The 18,226-nt window shown below is 43.1% G+C and overlaps 2 protein-coding genes across 4 annotated transcripts in view; both read left to right on the top strand.

Moving 5' to 3' along the window:
* The window catches only part of LOC128299138 (protein 4.1 homolog), a 44,275-nt gene extending 31,905 nt beyond the window's left edge, over window positions 1-12,370 (top strand). The window contains exons 4-14 of one of the 3 annotated variants that reach the window (XM_053035007.1): window positions 39-191; window positions 267-625; window positions 690-847; window positions 2,087-2,174; window positions 2,234-2,304; window positions 3,300-6,086; window positions 7,050-7,271; window positions 7,512-7,625; window positions 7,794-7,958; window positions 8,027-8,137; window positions 9,689-12,370. In XM_053035007.1, the coding sequence (XP_052890967.1) occupies window positions 39-191; window positions 267-625; window positions 690-847; window positions 2,087-2,174; window positions 2,234-2,304; window positions 3,300-6,086; window positions 7,050-7,271; window positions 7,512-7,625; window positions 7,794-7,958; window positions 8,027-8,137; window positions 9,689-9,754 (4,294 nt within the window). In that variant the 3' untranslated portion in view covers window positions 9,755-12,370. The remainder of the gene's footprint in view (window positions 1-38; window positions 192-266; window positions 626-689; window positions 848-2,086; window positions 2,175-2,233; window positions 2,305-3,299; window positions 6,087-7,049; window positions 7,272-7,511; window positions 7,626-7,793; window positions 7,959-8,026; window positions 8,138-9,688) is intronic. The other 2 variants (XM_053035008.1, XM_053035009.1) reach the window with 2 other exon arrangements.
* Window positions 12,371-13,687: 1,317 nt separating this feature from the next.
* Window positions 13,688-17,905, top strand: LOC128298858 (dynein axonemal heavy chain 3-like). The gene is made up of 4 exons (XM_053034661.1): window positions 13,688-13,796; window positions 17,102-17,412; window positions 17,497-17,828; window positions 17,890-17,905. Exons 1-4 carry the CDS (start codon window positions 13,688-13,690, stop codon window positions 17,903-17,905), a joined length of 768 nt encoding a protein of 255 aa, XP_052890621.1.
* Window positions 17,906-18,226: the final 321 nt, after the last annotated feature.

Raw genomic sequence — 18,226 nt, 5'->3', positions numbered from 1 at the left:
ATAAAGGAAATTAATGCATATTTTATATTGTCTGCTAGGAGTCAAACACCGGCAGAAGCTGAGCTACATTATCTTGAAAATGCAAAAAAGCTCGCGATGTACGGGGTTGATTTGCACCCGGCGAAGGATTCGGAGGGTGTCGACATCATGCTTGGCGTTTGCGCATCGGGGTTGCTCGTGTACAGAGATAAGTAAGTAACATTCTATTTTTCTACGTTCAACAGTTCGATTGTAATGTATTGTTAATGACATGTTTTTTTTTGCAGACTTCGCATCAATCGATTTGCCTGGCCGAAGATTTTAAAAATTTCTTACAAACGAAACAACTTCTACATCAAAATCCGTCCCGGCGAGTTCGAACAGTACGAGTCGACGATTGGCTTTAAGCTGGAAAACCATCGCGCTGCTAAAAAGCTGTGGAAGGCGTGCGTCGAGCATCACACCTTCTTCCGACTGATGACACCGGAACCGCAGCAAAAATCGGGTCTCTTTCCCAGACTCGGTTCAAAGTATCGGTACTCCGGACGAACGCATTATGAAACGCGCAAAACACCTGTAGAGCGTCCGGCACCAGATTTCAAGCGTAGCTTAACCGGAAAGAGGCTGTCCAGCCGTAGTATGGATGGTTAGTTTGAGATCTTACTGCAGAAACGCTAAACAGCACTGCTAATGTCTAGTTTTATTTTTAGCTCTCGCACAGCAAGAAAAGGAACGTGCCGCTGCGAAGGACGCGAACAAGGATGCGAACAAACGGCACACGATGTCCCATCCTCCGGATCATATCCCCGATTTAGATTCACCGACTCGTGGTTCCCGCAGCCCGATCAAGAAGGAAAAGAAGGAACGCGTAAGTGCGCACAGCCTATGCCTTTGGCTGTAAACTGTAACAAAACTAAACCTACTTACTAGTTTCGTCGAGCGCGAGATCACCTAGCGATGTTTCGTTGTTTCGTAACACCTACCTCTCTGTCACTATGTAATTTGGCTCGTTCCAGTTCAATTCCCCCCTCTTTCCCCCATTTGCGACGACACTCGTAGAAATCGTGGCCTTGTTTGGATGTTATTGCAAAATTTAGATCAACTTCACGTTACTCTCAGTTGTATACAGACGTTTTATTGTTTTTCATTCAAACATAATAAGTACACTTTCTTCTACAGACTGATTTTACCAAACTCGATTTCACCGTTATTCGTTTATTTGTTATACGATCGAATCGCGTGGATTGTTCTGATTGCTAAAGTTTGCTTCCCTTGTATCTTCTTTCCAACCGGATATCAATTCATTTCACTAATGAGACTATCTGTTTGCTTGTTACTTTTCGATCAATAACTAATTTCATGACCGATTCCCACTAACAATACCGATGATATACGGTTAACAAACTCATCTAAAAACACAAACGAACGCAAATGATGGTCACATTCGTCTGGGTGGGCTTTCGTACAGTTGAAGCGCGAGTCCAGCACTGGCACAGCGTCCGCCTCATCGCAGAGCTCCCTCGAGGGAGAGTACGAAACCACATCGCCAAACGTTGTTCCAGCACAGGTTAATAGCTCAATAGACTCAACACTCAACTCGGTTTACTATTGTATATTCGTGCATAGTTGCGTTCTTTACTTTATGATTTACAATTGCCTTTATCTCATGCAATTGCAACTAATTGTGATGCCTAGTTTTGGTTACATTTAATTAGTGCCTTAACTTAATTCCTAACGAGTTTTTTATATCACAATAATTTTAAAACTGCCACGAAACCAAAGGTGCTCATTTGCCTCTTGCCACCACAAAAGATGTTAAAAATAACTTTAATATTTATATATAAATAAATTATACATTATGCATTAAAATTATTCGAATTAAGTTAAAGAGCTAATAGTTACAAAACACTGTTGTCCTTTTGAAGTATGATACGCTTTTACGTAGGCTTAGTATTTCTACATATGTTTTCGATGTTGCACTGTACGCTTTTTCATCTTTTAACTGTCAACTTATGCATGCTGATTATGAGATATTTTCTTTCTTTCTTTCTAAATTCTGAAAATAATTATGTTACTAATTTGTTTTGAAATCGATATAACATTTCAGAAACCGGCTGGAGGAGTTGCCGTATTGCCAGGCGCTGGAAAGAAAGACAAACCAGAACAAGTCTCCCAGAAAGAAGAAGGCCTGAATGGTAAGTGTGTTAGTTTACGGTTGAAAGTACAACGATAGTAATTGAACCATTATTTTTAGGCAATAATGGACAAGCCGAAGCGTTGAATTCTTCCGCAGAAGAAGCAACGTCGCCATCTGGCAAACGCAAGGTAAGCAACATATTGACGTATATAAATTAATAAACACAAATTTATTTACTCTAGAACAGGGGTCTGCAAACTTTTCAGTCCACGGGTCGAATTGGTTGAAACTACCGTAGTTGGGGACCCTTAGACAATAACTTGCGGGCCATTTACGCAAAGGCTAAAGGCTCTCGAAGGGCAGCATACTGCCCGCGGACCGTAGTTTGGAGACCCCCTGCTCTAGAAGATAAGCACATGTTTGTTCCATTCGATCGATACACACTTCGTAAACTTTATGCATAAAATTATGCCGTAGACTTTTTTCTACTTCGTTGTGATTTGATACTATTTTCGAACATTATTCAAATCTTAGCCTTTTCTCCAGCTGTAGTAGAATGTTTTTTGTCCTTGTTTACAAGTCAATACAAATTTGTCGTGCCCCTCACTGAACGTAGTATCGAATGCAATGTTTTCCATCTGCTAATGCCAATCGTATTTTTGACAAAATGGCATCCAAAGTCCCACATGTAAAACGTGTATGTCGGTAATGAAGCTGTCTGCTGTGTTTATTTCTTCAATACAAACGTATAGCGGTAGAGTTTGATTGTTGTGTCTGCTGTGGAAGATATTTTTTTGTTAGTACGATTGTCAAATTTCCCAGTACTACTACGGTACATTCCCATGAGATATCTTGAGTTGATTCACGAGCACTGACACGATTTCCATAAAGTGTTTAGTCGTTTAACATTAGCGTAACGTTGATTGATTTTATTTTTCTCTTTTACCCCGTTTTGTTTCTCCTTTTCTCCTATCCATGTTACAAATTCTGTTTTCTATTGCGTTGAACTGATGAATCCTTCCACGCCCTATATACCGACATCCTACAAATGATCCATGTGTGTATATTTGTGATGTGATCGTCCTGTATGCGTATTTGTATCCGTCTGTTACGTCCATCCCGCCAAATGTGTACGCCCGTCTCCATGTGTCATCCGTCATGTTTGTGGTACCGTCGCTTATAGGGATTCCTGTTTTCATCCGGTCGTAAGTCTCCCAAGGAGAAGAAAGAAACCGGCAAGGAGCAACCGGCTAAGGTGATGGCCGCCGCAAACGGTGACGGCAGTGCCGGTAAAAAGGATCCAGCGAAGGAAGCTGTTCAAGCGCGATCGCAAGACGGAACGAACAAGCAGATCACGCCTGAGAAGCCCGGTTTTACCAAACCGTACGAATACTCGGAAAGCGAACAAGATCCGGCTGCGCATAAAAAGAACGTAAAAACTCGCGGTTTCCGCTACGATGAGGCACCGTTGCGCCAGAACGAGGAGAACGAACCGCAGCTGAGCCCCAACTCGCAGAGCCGCCGTGCGACCGGACTTGCATTCAACTATGCTCCGGGTGAAGATCAGAAGGTGCGCGAGTCGGTCGAGAAGCGCAAAGCACCGGGTTCTCCGGTAGCAGCCACGGGCAAGACCGACCAACTGTCACCAAAATCGGCTGCCAGAGGTTTGCCTGGCGAGACTGATGCTGAGAAGGGTGTGCGCACGAGCGCCCGATCATACTCGCCCAATAAGGGACGACAAGGCGTCGATCCGCTAGCGTCCGGTGCCGGTACGTTCCGTCCTTTGGACGACACAAGCAATGCGTTTATTCAGGGCGAACAGGCTGGTGCAGCTGCCGCGGCCGCTGCAGCAGCAGCCGCCGCTGCTGCCGAACCGACCAAGAAGAAGGTGAAAATTATGGTAATCATTTCCAAGTTTGATCCCAAAACGAAGAAGGTCGATACCGCGCAGGGCGTGGTGGAGCATTCGACCGGTGTGCTGGATACAAAGACGGGCCAGATTGAGAGCAAATACGGACTAATCGATCCCAAGGCTGGCACGGTGGTCAATTTTAACGCTCGCACCGGCCAGAACGAAACGTTCCAGGGCCAAACGGATGCGAAAACGGGACAGCTACATATTGTGGGTGGGGTAGTAGACTCTTCGAGCGGTAAAGTAGATGACACGCTCGGACAAGCAATAATGGTCGTACCGGATGAGGATTCGGTGGTGGAGATCACAACTATCACATCCAAGGTTGATCCCAACACCGGGAAAATAGACACCATTAATGGAGAGATTGAAAAGAGTCGCGGTATTCTCAATCATCGTACCGGCATCCTGAGCACCAAGTACGGTGACATTAACCCACGCACGGGCGAATTGCGCGCTATTGATCCAAAAACTGGCAAACCTTCGCCGGCAGCAGCCGCCGTTCGTTCCGTGACGGTTGATCGCAACAATGGCCAAATAACAGTCGTCGGTGTAACCGATCCGAAGACGAATAAGCTAGATAACACCCAGGCGCATCTGATTGCGATCGGCAATCAGGTCGATCCGGTGGTGGAAGTAACCTCAGTACTTGGTAAGCTCGACAAGAAGGGTCTGGTCGATCCGAAAACGATTACGATTGACAAGAGTACGGGTCAGCTAGACACGAAGGAGGGCAAGATCAATACTAAATACGGCCAGTTGGATTTAGTGAAGCAAACCGTATCGTTTGTGGATCCGAAGACGGGTAAGACAGAAACGAAGGAAATTAAGGTAGATCCGGTAACGGGACAGGTGTTGCTAAAGAATCAGCTAAACCCGAAGACGGGCAAAACGGACAAAGATTACGGACGTATCGTGTCGATTCGCATCGTGCATAACCGCATCGATCCGGTGACGGGTAAGCATGTTCCGGCAGCACCGGTCGACGACAAGGATGTGCGTGTGGACACCAAAACGAACCAGGTATGGTTGCCGGATGGCGGCAAGGACCCGAAGACGGGTGAAACGATTTACACCTCCAGCCAGGTCGATCCGAAAACGGGTTTCGTTATCACGATCTACGGTTATCTCAACCCGAAGACGAACGAAATCGAACGACAGTCTAAATTGGACCCGAACCTCACGAAGATTGATCCATCTACGGGTCAGATTTATGCCGCTACCGGACAGGTGGACGAAAGCACTGGTGAACCGCTGTTCGCAGCGACACAAATTAACGAAGAGGACGGCGAAATCTACACCAAGGTGGGACGTATCGATCCGAAGTCAGGCAGACTAGTCATCATCAAGATCTTTATCATGACGAAGAAGGACGAGCGCGGTAAACCGGAGGAGCTCGATGTGAGTGCGGTCGATCTGGATCCGGAGACGGGACACATCCGGAACGTGGCACCGAAAACACTCTACCTGTACAAGATGCGTGATCCGATCACGGGCGAAACATACAATGTCGATCCGAACGATCCGCGTATCGCCGGTGCCAGAACCACCGTAACACAGACGATGACACTGAGCGGCGAGATCGATCCGGTCACCGGACGCATCAAGTCCGAGTGGGGTCACATCGATCCGAACACGGGTGACATTGATCCAGCGACAGCAATCCGTGACCCGGTCACGGGCAAACTCATCCTCAACTATGCCGACATCGAGCCGAGCCACTTCGGCAAGAACGTTACCGTGACGAAGGAAACCGTCCCCATTACCCGCGAACAGTTTTACGAAGGTATCAAACATATGGGCAAGAAGGCGACGCGCCGGGACTCGGAAAGCTCGGACGATGATATGACCGCACAGTACGGCAAGGAAAGCATCAAGGAGATCAACTCAGGTAGTGCGGTCGGCAGTAAGCAGAATGCTGCCGGCACTCCGACCGTTGTCAAGACGACTACCAAACAGGTGATCACCAAGAACGAGGACGGCGTTACGCATAATGTTGAGGAGGAAGTGCAAAATCTTGGCACCGGCCAGATCGTGTACTCCACGCAAGAGCACAAGGTAGTGTAACGTTTTATTTCACGAACGCAACTAAAAAGAGTACATCGGCCGCAGCGTAATACCGTTTCTGGCACTCACTCTCACTACAACACTGGGGCATTTTTAGTTACTTTAATGTGTTTTAGTTGACCGTGGATTTGATGTTTGGTTATGGCTTATCGTACTATTAAGATAACATTCTTTTCATCATACTAATCCAATTGTTGTGCTATTTTAGTTCTTTTCACGAATGAACTGTTTTGTCTGTTTGCACATTTGCTTGTCTTCATTGTTATTTCATTGTGTGTTACTGTCGTCTGTGTAATATTGTTGTACTTTCTTTCCGTCATATTTAGTTTTTTCTCCACTACTATTGATACTATTCGGTAGTTTTTCTGCATATTTAATGTTGTACCGTATTTTCTAGTCACTTTTACAACGCTAGTATTATTGAATCATCCTTCAAATGTCCACTTGTGTTTACTGTTTTTTTTAAGTAATGTATGCTGGTAATATTGGGATTCTTCTACATTTAAATACGTAGCGATTTCAGTTCGTGGTTCGATAGTTTTAGAACGCCATTAATATAACAATGTGGACATATTCCGGTTCGCTAAGGTAATGTTTAAATCGCTTAAAAGGCAGATAAAATTAACCTTTTAACAACACATTAGTTTGATCATTTGGTGATCAAAGGTATTCGCATACAATAATAACATCGAAAAGTAGATAGACCCTGGTTATGGTGAGCACAATTCATTTAGTATTGTACTGTGCACCTTCTAGTCACGCATGAACACTCAACTGGGAATGCAGCAATCGTTTGTTTAATGAAATCAATTTTGTTTTAAATTTATTTAATAATAATTTTGTTTGTATTTTCGGTTTGCTTTCCACTAAACGCGCTTTTGTTTGACCTACAATATGCGTTCCATTTCGTTGCCACCCTACCAACTCCTATCCCAACGCGTTTAACAATCCCAGGCCGATGCCCCGTCTGGTACGGATGCAGGTAAATTTGTGACGGCGACTGCTGTTACCACGCGTACCGCCACGACCCACGAAGATCTGGGCACGAACGCTAAAACGCAACAGCTTGAGGAGAAAACGGTTGCCACGACCACTACCCAGCACGGCGAGCGACAGGAGCAGCGTGTTATTACGCAGGAAGTGAAAACTACTGCCACTGTGACGAGTGGTGATCAGGTAAGGTGTTCGCTGGCTTTTTTAATCGCCATTTTATTCCTATTATATTTTCCATTCGTTTCGATGCGATATGAGTTGATTAACTTACCCATTTGTTTTGATTTTTTATTTTGCATTACTGTATACCCGTGCTTTGTCGTACTGTTATGCTTGTATGTTGTATTGCATGCATGCCGTTTTCGAACGATTACTTAAAATACATCCCGGACCTGTACTGCTACTACTTGCACGTGAATGTAGTATGCGCGCCGTGACAGTGTCTCATCATCGAGTTCCGGCGATTCCGGAACACCGATCGATGGCCCCTACGGAGACGATTCACTGTCGGAGGTGATCTACAACAAGTCCTACACGGTTTGTACAGCATTATTGATGTTCTCTCTATCGTAAGCGGGGATCCATTGCATGAAAGGGTAGAATATGTGTATAAATTGAGAAATGCTTCGACTGTCCTGAAGAGCGTGCTATTGTTTATGTAAGCGTTAGGTACTCATGAGCGAAACATGTTTGGAACTGTTTTAGGGAGCTGATAATGTTGCCGGTGCCTCACAGATTCCGGAAGGACCCAACGTGGAACATCGACGTGTGGTGCTGGATGATCTTGCCGAAGGAGGCACCACTACCCACGGTGAAATTGTATCGTCCCAGACGGTATCTAGCAAAACGCGAACCGTTGAAACAATTACCGTAAGTTTCGTACATCCCATCAATGAGGTAATGAACGTAAAATATAAACACTATTTCTTTACTTTTAGTACAAAACGGAACGGGACGGTGTAGTGGAGACACGTGTTGAACAGAAGATCACCATCCAATCCGATGGTGATCCAATTGATCATGACAAGGCCCTTGCGGAGGCAATTCAGGTACGCCCTAAAACATTAAGAGTGGTATGAATAGACGTATGTAGTTAGATTAGGATACTCAATTGCAGAATTTAGGCAGCATAATTGGCTCCTATGTGATGAAAAACGATGGACTATAACACCTTTTAATATGTACTTTATTCGCTTGCAAAAGGTTATTTTGAGAGTAATGCAAGTTGCACTTTTGGATGTCTCGTAACTTGAAAAAAAGCCATATTAAAGTAGTAATGATTTTTCTTTTAAATACTTTGTACTAAAAAGCTGTATTACTTTCAAAACAACAAACAAACAGTGATCAGTGTTTTAATGCACACCTTTTTCCTGCTACAAGCGTTTGCCTTTTGGTCCCCACAGTCGTTTACCAAATTGAATATCGTTGGGTTTACGTACAAGCTCACGCTGCAATACAGCCGTTATTACACATTAAGCTACCAAACTAGCCTTCAATAAGAATGCGAATTACTTATCTTGTTATCTGTCGTTACAAATGTGATCCCCCACTTCCATGAAACAATGATTCCCCTCCCCGCCGCCTTCCTCCTCAACCGGACGCAGGTTGCTTCACTTAAAATCAATATCAACCCTTTCGATCGCCGGGAAGCAGCCCGTAGATATCTACTGCACACAAGCCAATCACCCCTGACCGAGTTTCATTCGACGAAACCCGGCCCAACCTCCCACGGTCGTCCGGATGGGAAATGAAGCAATATGAAAGGGATGAAAGGGATGGACGGGTGTGTATGTTTGTGTGTGCTTGTGTGTGAGTAATTAGGATGGCACACGACGGTACCGTGTCGAGCAACGGTTTACTCAAACGTCAGTACCAAGCACCCAGTGATGGTTGAGTAGCATTTTGAATATACTATTCTTTTTTCGTATTTTGTGCGTGGCTGCCATATTATGAACGGTTGCATAACCGTTCCATAATCGCTCATGTTTTACCTTGCCTAGATATGGTATGCTAAAGAAACCCATTGCAGTAGGGCTGCAAAATTCGTTAACGTGTACGCCTCATGTGCCCCCCCATTTGAAAATCAGAAAACCATCAGTTTTTGTTTTTGAAGAGTTTCCTACCAGAGACAAATGGAAATTTTCGTAACATCATATTGGAAGAACCCATCCTTAATCGCACCCTCTCATGCTCATTCGTGTTTGCCCATTGGAATACGCGAGAAAATTATTATTTTTTGCGTTATGTCAATGAGGTAATCTCCGTTCGATTCATACCGTATGCGATTACACGAAAGTACGCCAATATTCGCATACTTGAAAATTCGTCATTTCATTTTAACCGACAAAAGTAAACCCAAATTTGCGCGACAAATTTGCTCATTTCTTTGCGCTGCTAACGAACCCTTATCACCGAATTGGTAAAAGATTTATTGTTTTATTTATAGTGACTAATAATACCTTCTATAAAACGATCTGCACCCGATCGTGTTCCTTTTTTCGCTTTCTTTTGCGCACTGTTTCTTTGATGCTAATGTTACTTACTCGATTGCGAAAATAGCCAAAAACGAATAATGGTCATTATCCCTTTAAATTTTACAGGAAGCAACCGCCATGAATCCGGATATGACGGTGGAGAAGATTGAAATTCAACAGCAAACGCAATAAATAACAAGCAGTTCATCACAATCGTCTTACCCTATGGTATGCTGAGCAGCGGCGAGGATCAACAAAGCGTCCCACAAAAACGCTCAGCAATGAACACGACCTGGCTGCTTACAGCGCATCACTAGCTGTCAGCGCCCTATTGTACGAGAAAATCGAAAGGAGCGATAACCGAAACCGCGATTATATTGGCATTTGAAGCGTGTTAACGATATGTGGTGTGCCATTATCCCGAAACCGGGAAAAGAGAGTGAAAACAGGTGCACCTGTCGGTGGAAAACATAAGCTCGAGTTTCCCGCTTCTTTTCCCCGCCCAAAAAGGTTCTAGAGTGTTTGCTTAATATGTTACAAGCTTTGTGCAAAAGAGTCAACCCGAGATCGTGCGGTTGTTCACGTTTGTTAACATTTATATTAAAAAAAAAAACCCCAGCGGAACATGTCAAGAGTAATTAAACAAAACAAAAAGTGCAAACTCTAGAGCGACCCTCACTCTAAAGTTCCCCTTCTCTCTATCTCTTTATCGGCCCAAAGGGGAACCGAGAATGTTGTGTAGAGTCGACACGTGTTTATCACGACAGATAAGAAAATTATTCATATATTTATTTATTGCTTTGAGCGAAGCAAACATGCGTGCAGCAAGTGAGCGATTTGCATATTTAAAGTAAAGATGAAATGTGAACGTCACAGAGGAAAAAGAAACAAAAAGAAATAGCAAGCAAACAATCAAATTCGCTTTAAAAAAACAAAATCACCAATGCTTGGACGGTAATCGTACAACAACAAAAATTGGAAACCTTTATATATACTTACAACACAAGCAAGCAAGCAGCACACATAAACAGCGCACGTAATGGTTAAGCGAAAGAATCTTTGATGTTAAGATGTATTACAATTTTTCAGGGCATACAAAGTGTATGATAATTTGCATTTTTGACAAAAGAAATATAAAAACGGAAGGACAAATGATAGGTAACAAGACCCCGAAAACGATTATTTACAGTTGTTGGTTAACGTGTCTTAAATGGTGACAAAATGAACAACCGACACAAGCAGCAATGAAGAGCAGTGTGTTAGGGGCCCGATTATACATTGACCGGGCATATATAAAGTATCATTTACTATAGAAAGGCAAAAATATTTGTATTTGTTGCATTGAATGTAATAAGCCTGATGTGTACCGAAAATGCGTGCTTTGTTTTTACTTTTTTCTTTTGCGCCGTCTACATTTTGTGTTGTTAGTCCGGAGTTTTGTACGCGATTCGATTTAGCAGATACACATACTTTTGGAGACATTTTTAACGTGGGTTAGACCCGTGTACCGTGCGAGAGACAGAGAGATACAGAGAGAGAGAGAAGTTTTCCTTTCGAGGCGAAACCATTAAAACATAATAGAGTGAGTCAAACCGAGGGAAAAATATTAACCAATATACCCAACTGGTGTTCAAGCAGCTAAAATGGTGTAATAGTAAACAAAAGGAAAATTTTGGAGAAACACACTCAAACACACAAACCCTCCTTAACACCAGTTTGGCCGTAACAAAACAAACCATTATCTAATTTATTGTGTACAAAAAAGGAGTTAACCCTTGAGATGAAACTGTTTGAGTAAAAACAACACATACAGTCGATAAATTGTAACACTTGAACTAGTTAAACAAAAGCTAAGCTTGAATTGCAAGCAGAAGTCACCGCGGATCATTGCTGCAGCATTGAAACCGAATCAACACAAAACGGTTGCCTTATTTTAATTACTCTCCTTAGGCACAACTAGAACATCGAGCGATTCATTGCAATCTACATCCTGTTCAGAAAATCTTGATGTCGCCACAGAAAGGATCGTGCTTCACTGCTTTCCGTGTACCATTCGGATTGTTCCATCTACAACGCCGTTCAGATGTAGTTTTTTTTTAGCTGTACGTTTGTTTTATTGTTTGTTAAGTTCTGTATTTTTATTCTTTTGTTTGCGTAAACATTCCACACTTTCTTGGAAAAAAGCATCTCTGGTATCTGGCGTGTTTGCGCCCCCGTATTATGGTTTAGTTTTGTCATGTCTGTATTGCCTAAGCACGCTATGTTGTTTCCTTCTCTAATTTATTTGTTTTATTATTCGTGCACTTTATGTTTGCTATGCGTATCTACAATACTTGCTGTAAAGCACTGATCGGTTACCGATCCGCACATTTTTAGCCAAGCTAAGCTAAGGAATGTTTATGTGTTTTTTCTTTACATTTACGATCGTTCAGCAATATCCCGTTTTAGATGTATGTTAACGTAAACACGCGAATGTGCAGTATAGGAATCGTTCACCATCCAACTGTATGGCTATTGGCACGATGTAGCAAAAGGGTTTTGCAAAGCGCAATCACAACCTCAATCAGGCAATCAGAGGTTTCAGATAGACATACACAACCCGGAATAGGAAGGGGGAAAACGGTACACATCACCTAGAATCGTTACTGCGGCAGCAAGGCATGTGTGTGGGCCGCGAATGTATCGTAATATATTTGCTGTTTGTTTCAGTTTATATTTTTAATTTAATTTGCATACGTTAACGACATGATTTTCGTGTTTTTATCTTATCGAAATATACTTTAAAAATTGTTAAGTCTAATTGTCTAATTACGAGCTAAGTTTGTTGTTTGTTTTCTTTATTTTCTTACTGAACTCCGAATTGGGTATTGAGTTTGGTTTTATTGTATATCATTTAAAATAGTTTGGCTTAATCACTAACAGTAATGTAAATTTTATGATTTTTAAATCGAATCACAATCAAATCGTTTAAATTCATCTTACAACCTAAAACATGCAACGCAACGTGTGGTCCACGAAAGTAAGCTGGTGACAAAGCATAACCATCTTTCTATTCATGATGATCCGCCGACAAGAAAGGGAAAAAGAGGCTGTGCAAACTAGCTAGTTAGTGCGGTTGTTCTAGTTAGCGTCAGATCAGGAGAATAGGCAAAGCTAATATATTCTCTATCATTAAACCTTTAAACGCGAACCGATGGCGGAGATGATCAACGTAAATGGAGTTAGCTAGCGCAGTACGAACGCGTCATAACGAAACACTAATCAATTTCTCTTGTGAACCGTTGTATTTTGAACGCTTACACACTTCTTCTCAAATCCGTTTCTACGTATAGAAATAGTAATAACAACTCCAACATACATAGGATACTCTAACGAAACAAAGGTGATTTTTTTTGTTGGTATATTCAAGGTGGTACTGTGAGCACAAGTGGTAAACATTGCAAAACTGCATTCAGCTCGTGATTCCGATGGCAAACAGAAAACCGATGGATTAGCTTGGGTCGTTTATGGAAATGTGTATGCGTGTATCCTTAAGGGTGAGAATTGCTTGAAACTGGTGTGATCGATATTAAGGTGCTTTAGAGAGTTGGCTTTTGGCTGTCGCGGTGTGGTAGTTAGCAGTTGGGGGTACCGTGCTGGAAACCGAAAAGAGCCAAATGGACCACTGAAAACTGAAAACCTATTCCAACATATACTACGTGCGCAATGTGTCCCTCCGGCAGGCCGGGCCGCATATTGGCCTGCCTCTGGGGAGGATGGGGGAGGAACGCTACAATGGGAAATGGAAAGCTGACATTATAATAAAACAATGCAACGTGATTAAGATATAGCTTATGTGTAACGAACAATGTGCTGTGTTGCGTATTTTTTCATGTACTTACCTACTATACTTTCGGTTGTATCTCGTGCTTGTTTTTGAGATTCTCCCACCCTCCCCGACAAGGAACGTTCGACAATGTTGATAATGTTTGCACCTCCAGCGAGAATAATCACTCTTCGCCGACAAACGTTGCCGTGGGTTGCCGGTAATAACTGGAACAAAATGTACACAACATTTGTCCGTTTCCTGTACGCTGTATACTGTCGCTTGGGAAGAATAATTTGCGCAGTGGATGGATGCGCTCTATGTGGGTCATCTCGCAGGGACCTCCGATTATTACCTCTTATTGTGACGTCGTCACACCTCATCAACCACCAACCGAGAAGCGGAGTGTACTATGCGTTATCAGTGAACGTACGTGGACACCCCGGCATCGTTATCAACCGGCTTCATCCTAAGTAATTTATGCCAACGGACAGTGGGAACTTTCACGGCCGGTTCGGTGGCGTCCAGATGCTGGGTGCCACGCGATCCTACCTGAGCCCTGATGGGCGATACCGGTACGACTATCATCGCATTTGACCTTACCGAGGACAAATCATTGCACTTGACATGTTTGCCCGGGTGCGTGCATCTCTCAGGGTCTAGGGCTCGGCATCAGATGCACATTTACGCGCTGTGTACGTCAACGGATACGCAGATCCTACCGCAACGTTCACCGCCTAACGAATGGAAACGTAACAGCATTCCGTCATCTCGCGGACACTCGCTAGACGCGTGATGCGCTACAATAAACCATGCATGTCGGGTGAGTGCATAAGCACGACACACGTGTATCGTACTACTACGTGTACTACAATAACGATCAATTGGTGCCATCGCGTAATGAAGCGGGAATACGCAACGTAATGCCGCATCATGAACCGCAACAATGTACTGTGGCGTGATCCTGTAATGAAAGAAAATTCTATTTGCTCAGTGCACATTCAACTGAACTAAAAGAAATGTAATTATTGTTATTTTGAGAACCGATTTACATTTGAAATAGACTACGAATTGTTTAATAATCTGTGACGAAAACTTCACAACCATCGACGCACGGAGGTTAGCATGGAACTTACCATTTTTATGGCATAGTCTTGAAGATCAACCAAAGGACGTTTTGGTCCGGTCCGTTCGTGTGAAGACCGGCTCCGCTACCATCATGCCACCGGGCCGCTCCAGAATTACACAAATAACAAAACAATAGCTCATAAAGTATAAAAAGAAGCTAAAAGAAGAGAAAACAACTTGCAATATAAATATAGATATAAAAAAGGTTACTTTAAGGTTAGGTTACCACAGAATTTAAAACAAAACTTAAAAAGAAATATTAGGAATGTAAAGAAATTACCATTAAAATTGAAATTTATGTAAAAAACCAGGTAAGATAATTTGTTATAACTTTATTAAAGCCTTAGCTGTCTTCGCTTGACTTGCATAATTGCCAAACATTTTCAGTAAAAAATTAGCTATGCATCATAGGTATAGTACAGTGAAGATATATGTTCTCGTTGAAACAGATGTGGTTTAAAACACACTTTTATTAATTTCAACTATTCGACAACGTCAATACTAATTCACCTTCTCTTAAGAAAATGAAAACATATTACTAAAGGGTGCACTCCAACTCATTATTGCATCATTTAATTGTTGACGAGTGCAAAGCGATGACATAATGGCAACATGTGTCACCGTACCCTTTTTAATTGTCACGAGGTTCACGTTAATTTCCACTACGAAATTATGCACTATCCGAGAAATTATCTTTCCCCTCCACATTTACTACTGCTGAAACTGCTGGCAACTAAATGTGCCGAATCTAAAGCCGTGTTTGTTTAACTGTAGCTGTAAACTGTAGCACAAACGCTTCTTAAAAATGGAAACATGCAGAAAAATAACTATTACATTATTTAATAAAAAAAACCTTCATGCAGTACTTTGTTTTTAGTATCTTTAATTTCATCTTTTATTAATACATTCCAGATTTACTTGATTGGTGTAACAAAGTACATGTGTGATATTTGCCATTTCACTAATTCGATGTAAAATATTTTTTTTTTTATCCGAGAATACGCGAATTTCTATTTTTAGTTCCAAAGGTACGATACAAGATAACGAAATATGTGTATAAAGAAATAAGATAAAGAAATAGGTGTATAAGAACGGCTGCGATTAGCCGGACATGTTGGAGAAATATCCAACAAACCGAACAGTATCGCCATCTGACGGCATCGAGGCTTCAAAACGAAACACTAACTGTTGTGGTGTGATTTACTTTTTGCTGCCCTTTCCAGTAGGTTTGCTTTTCTTCGCTGCACCTCCACCTACTCCGGGAGCTTTGGATTTGACATCTTTCCGTTGGTGAAGCGTTGGTTTCTGCTTGTGATCACCTTGTGCAGGATCATCCGTACGGAAGCCGACCGTTTTTTTCGTCGAAACGGGTACATTGTCGTTGTTGTTTTTGCGAATCTGTGCCGTCCTGACACGATCTTTGCCATCAGCAGTCGGCTGGTTGGTAGCGGGTTTGGGACCGTGGGATGGACGACCGGTACGCCACGGACGACGGGTAACAGGTCTGGCCGCACTGACACGATCTTTGCCATCAGCAGTCGGCTGGTTGGTAGATTCGTTGTTGTCATTTCCCAGCATAACGCAGGCGGGTTTGGGACCGTGGGATGGACGACCAGTACGCCACGGACGACGGGTAACAGGTCTGGCCTTTGTGGCCGTCGTTGGAGCGGTTGCAGATATAATCTGTCGAGGAACACAGCTGAAAGAGCTGAAAGAGCTGGACGATTTGGACTCATCCTTCAGGCTCATTTGGTATGCGCAATCGATACAACGAATTTGGCAAATGTGGCACAATCGACACGATTGGGAACAAGCTTCCATTGTGTCCAAACCGTAGAAAGATGGCGTTTTTCCTTTGGGTGCCGGCCCCAATTCGGACGGGTCGTTGCAGCAGGTTGGCAGAATAGATTTTGCCAAAGGTTCCTCCTTTTGGGTTTTGTTGCCACACTTTGAACAGCAGCACTCGATTGACAGCCACTTCAAACAGGCCTGGCAACGTTCACAACATTTGAAATATTGCAAACAGCGATTTTCTGCAATTTGGTGCACTGGTCGTGTTTGGCTGGATCGCAAACCAGCAGCTGATTTACAAGTTTCTCCGGTAACGGTCATGTTGTCGTTTATGCGATAAATAATGTCGGAAGTAGTCCTGGAATCTGCAATCGCAACATCATGCACGACTTGCGGCATCATCGTAATCGTTCCTACCACTTCGTTGTCGGCGTCGTGTACGAAAAGTTTAACTTGCACCGGTGAACCATCTCCGGCAGCGCAATCGAGATTCTTCGTTAAATACGCTTCCTTTATATGAAGCACCCCCTGGAACACGAATCCACTAGCGGGAATCCGTGGAATGCGTAGAGGCACTTCGATGAACTCCATCATGTAAGCTGTGTATAGTTGAACGTATGGTTGCTTTGATGGTAATGTTCTGAATGATAATATTTCAATGTTGCTAAAGGTTTATATTAGACGTATGGTTGCTTCGATTGTAAACTTCTGACAGTAGTTACAGTAGTCCTTTGTAGAACTGTCAAATAGTGCAGGATTTGCTTTCCTAACAAGTTTCAGTCGTCGTAAACAAATTCCTTCAAGCTTCTTTGCAGCCAATCAACGAAATGAAAAAGACGTCAATCTGTTGTGGACACTGCTCGGGTCACTATATCGGACGGTGGAAGGTTACGATATCGATGCGGTGCTAAACTTCGAGAAGGATGATATTCCTCTGAAGGTAATACAGAAGCTTGAGGAGCGTGTCTTTACCAACGAAAACTTTGATCCGGAGAAGGTGAAGGCGGCGTCGGCGGCTGCGGAAGGATTGTGCAAATGGGTCATTGCGATTGCAAAGTACAATAAGGTAGCAAAGGAGATAGCACCCAAGAAAGCAGCATTAGCCGAAGCTCAAGCGAGTTATAATGTAGGTTCTTGAGTTCTTTTTCCGGTTATCTCACTACACCACATTAGCATCCATTAACAAACTATTGTGTATTATTTCTCCTAGTCCGCTATGACGATACTGAATGCAAAGCTGGAACAGCTACGTATCGTCGAGGAAAATCTTGCGGATCTCCAACGTAAGCTGGACGAACAGATTGCTCAACATGCAAAGCTGCAAGCAAATGTAGAGCTGTGTATGAAGAAGCTGGAACGCGCTACGGAGATCATTACCGGTCTGGGTGGTGAGAAGGATCGCTGGCAGACGGCGGCAGAAACGCTGGCACTAATCTACGACACGCTCACCGGTGACGTGTTGATTGCATCTGGTATCGTTGCGTACTTGGGACCCTTCACGATGCAGTTCCGGGCACAGCAGATCGAACAGTGGATCGAACGGTGTTGCGGATGTTTGCGTCCCGTTCTAAGTAAAATAATAATGTTCGATATTCTTTTGAAGTATATCACAAAATTAGTGTGTATTTTAGTACGGTTCGCGGTGAAAGAGGCCGAAGGCGCATCCTTCGGCCTTATTTATGCTTTTTGCCCAGGGCGCCATCGTAACCGCTGCTATAATGATGGTGGGCACTGTTCTACCATCATCCTAACTCCGAAACTGTTCAATAGCTCGAATTTCGGATCGCGAAACCACGTCTGAGCCCAATGAGTGCTTGTCGAAGAGTCCTCTTTATTAATCCTTTTTATGATTTTTCGTTTGTCACTAATACTATCAGCTGCTATAATTCATGCCATAATTCCCAATTGGCAAATCCTAAACATCCCGACCACCATAAAAA

This window comes from Anopheles moucheti, chromosome 2 (genome assembly GCF_943734755.1).
Source record: "Anopheles moucheti chromosome 2, idAnoMoucSN_F20_07, whole genome shotgun sequence".
NCBI classification, from domain to species: domain Eukaryota; kingdom Metazoa; phylum Arthropoda; class Insecta; order Diptera; family Culicidae; genus Anopheles; species Anopheles moucheti.
This window is presented reverse-complemented; position numbering and strand designations above follow the sequence as displayed.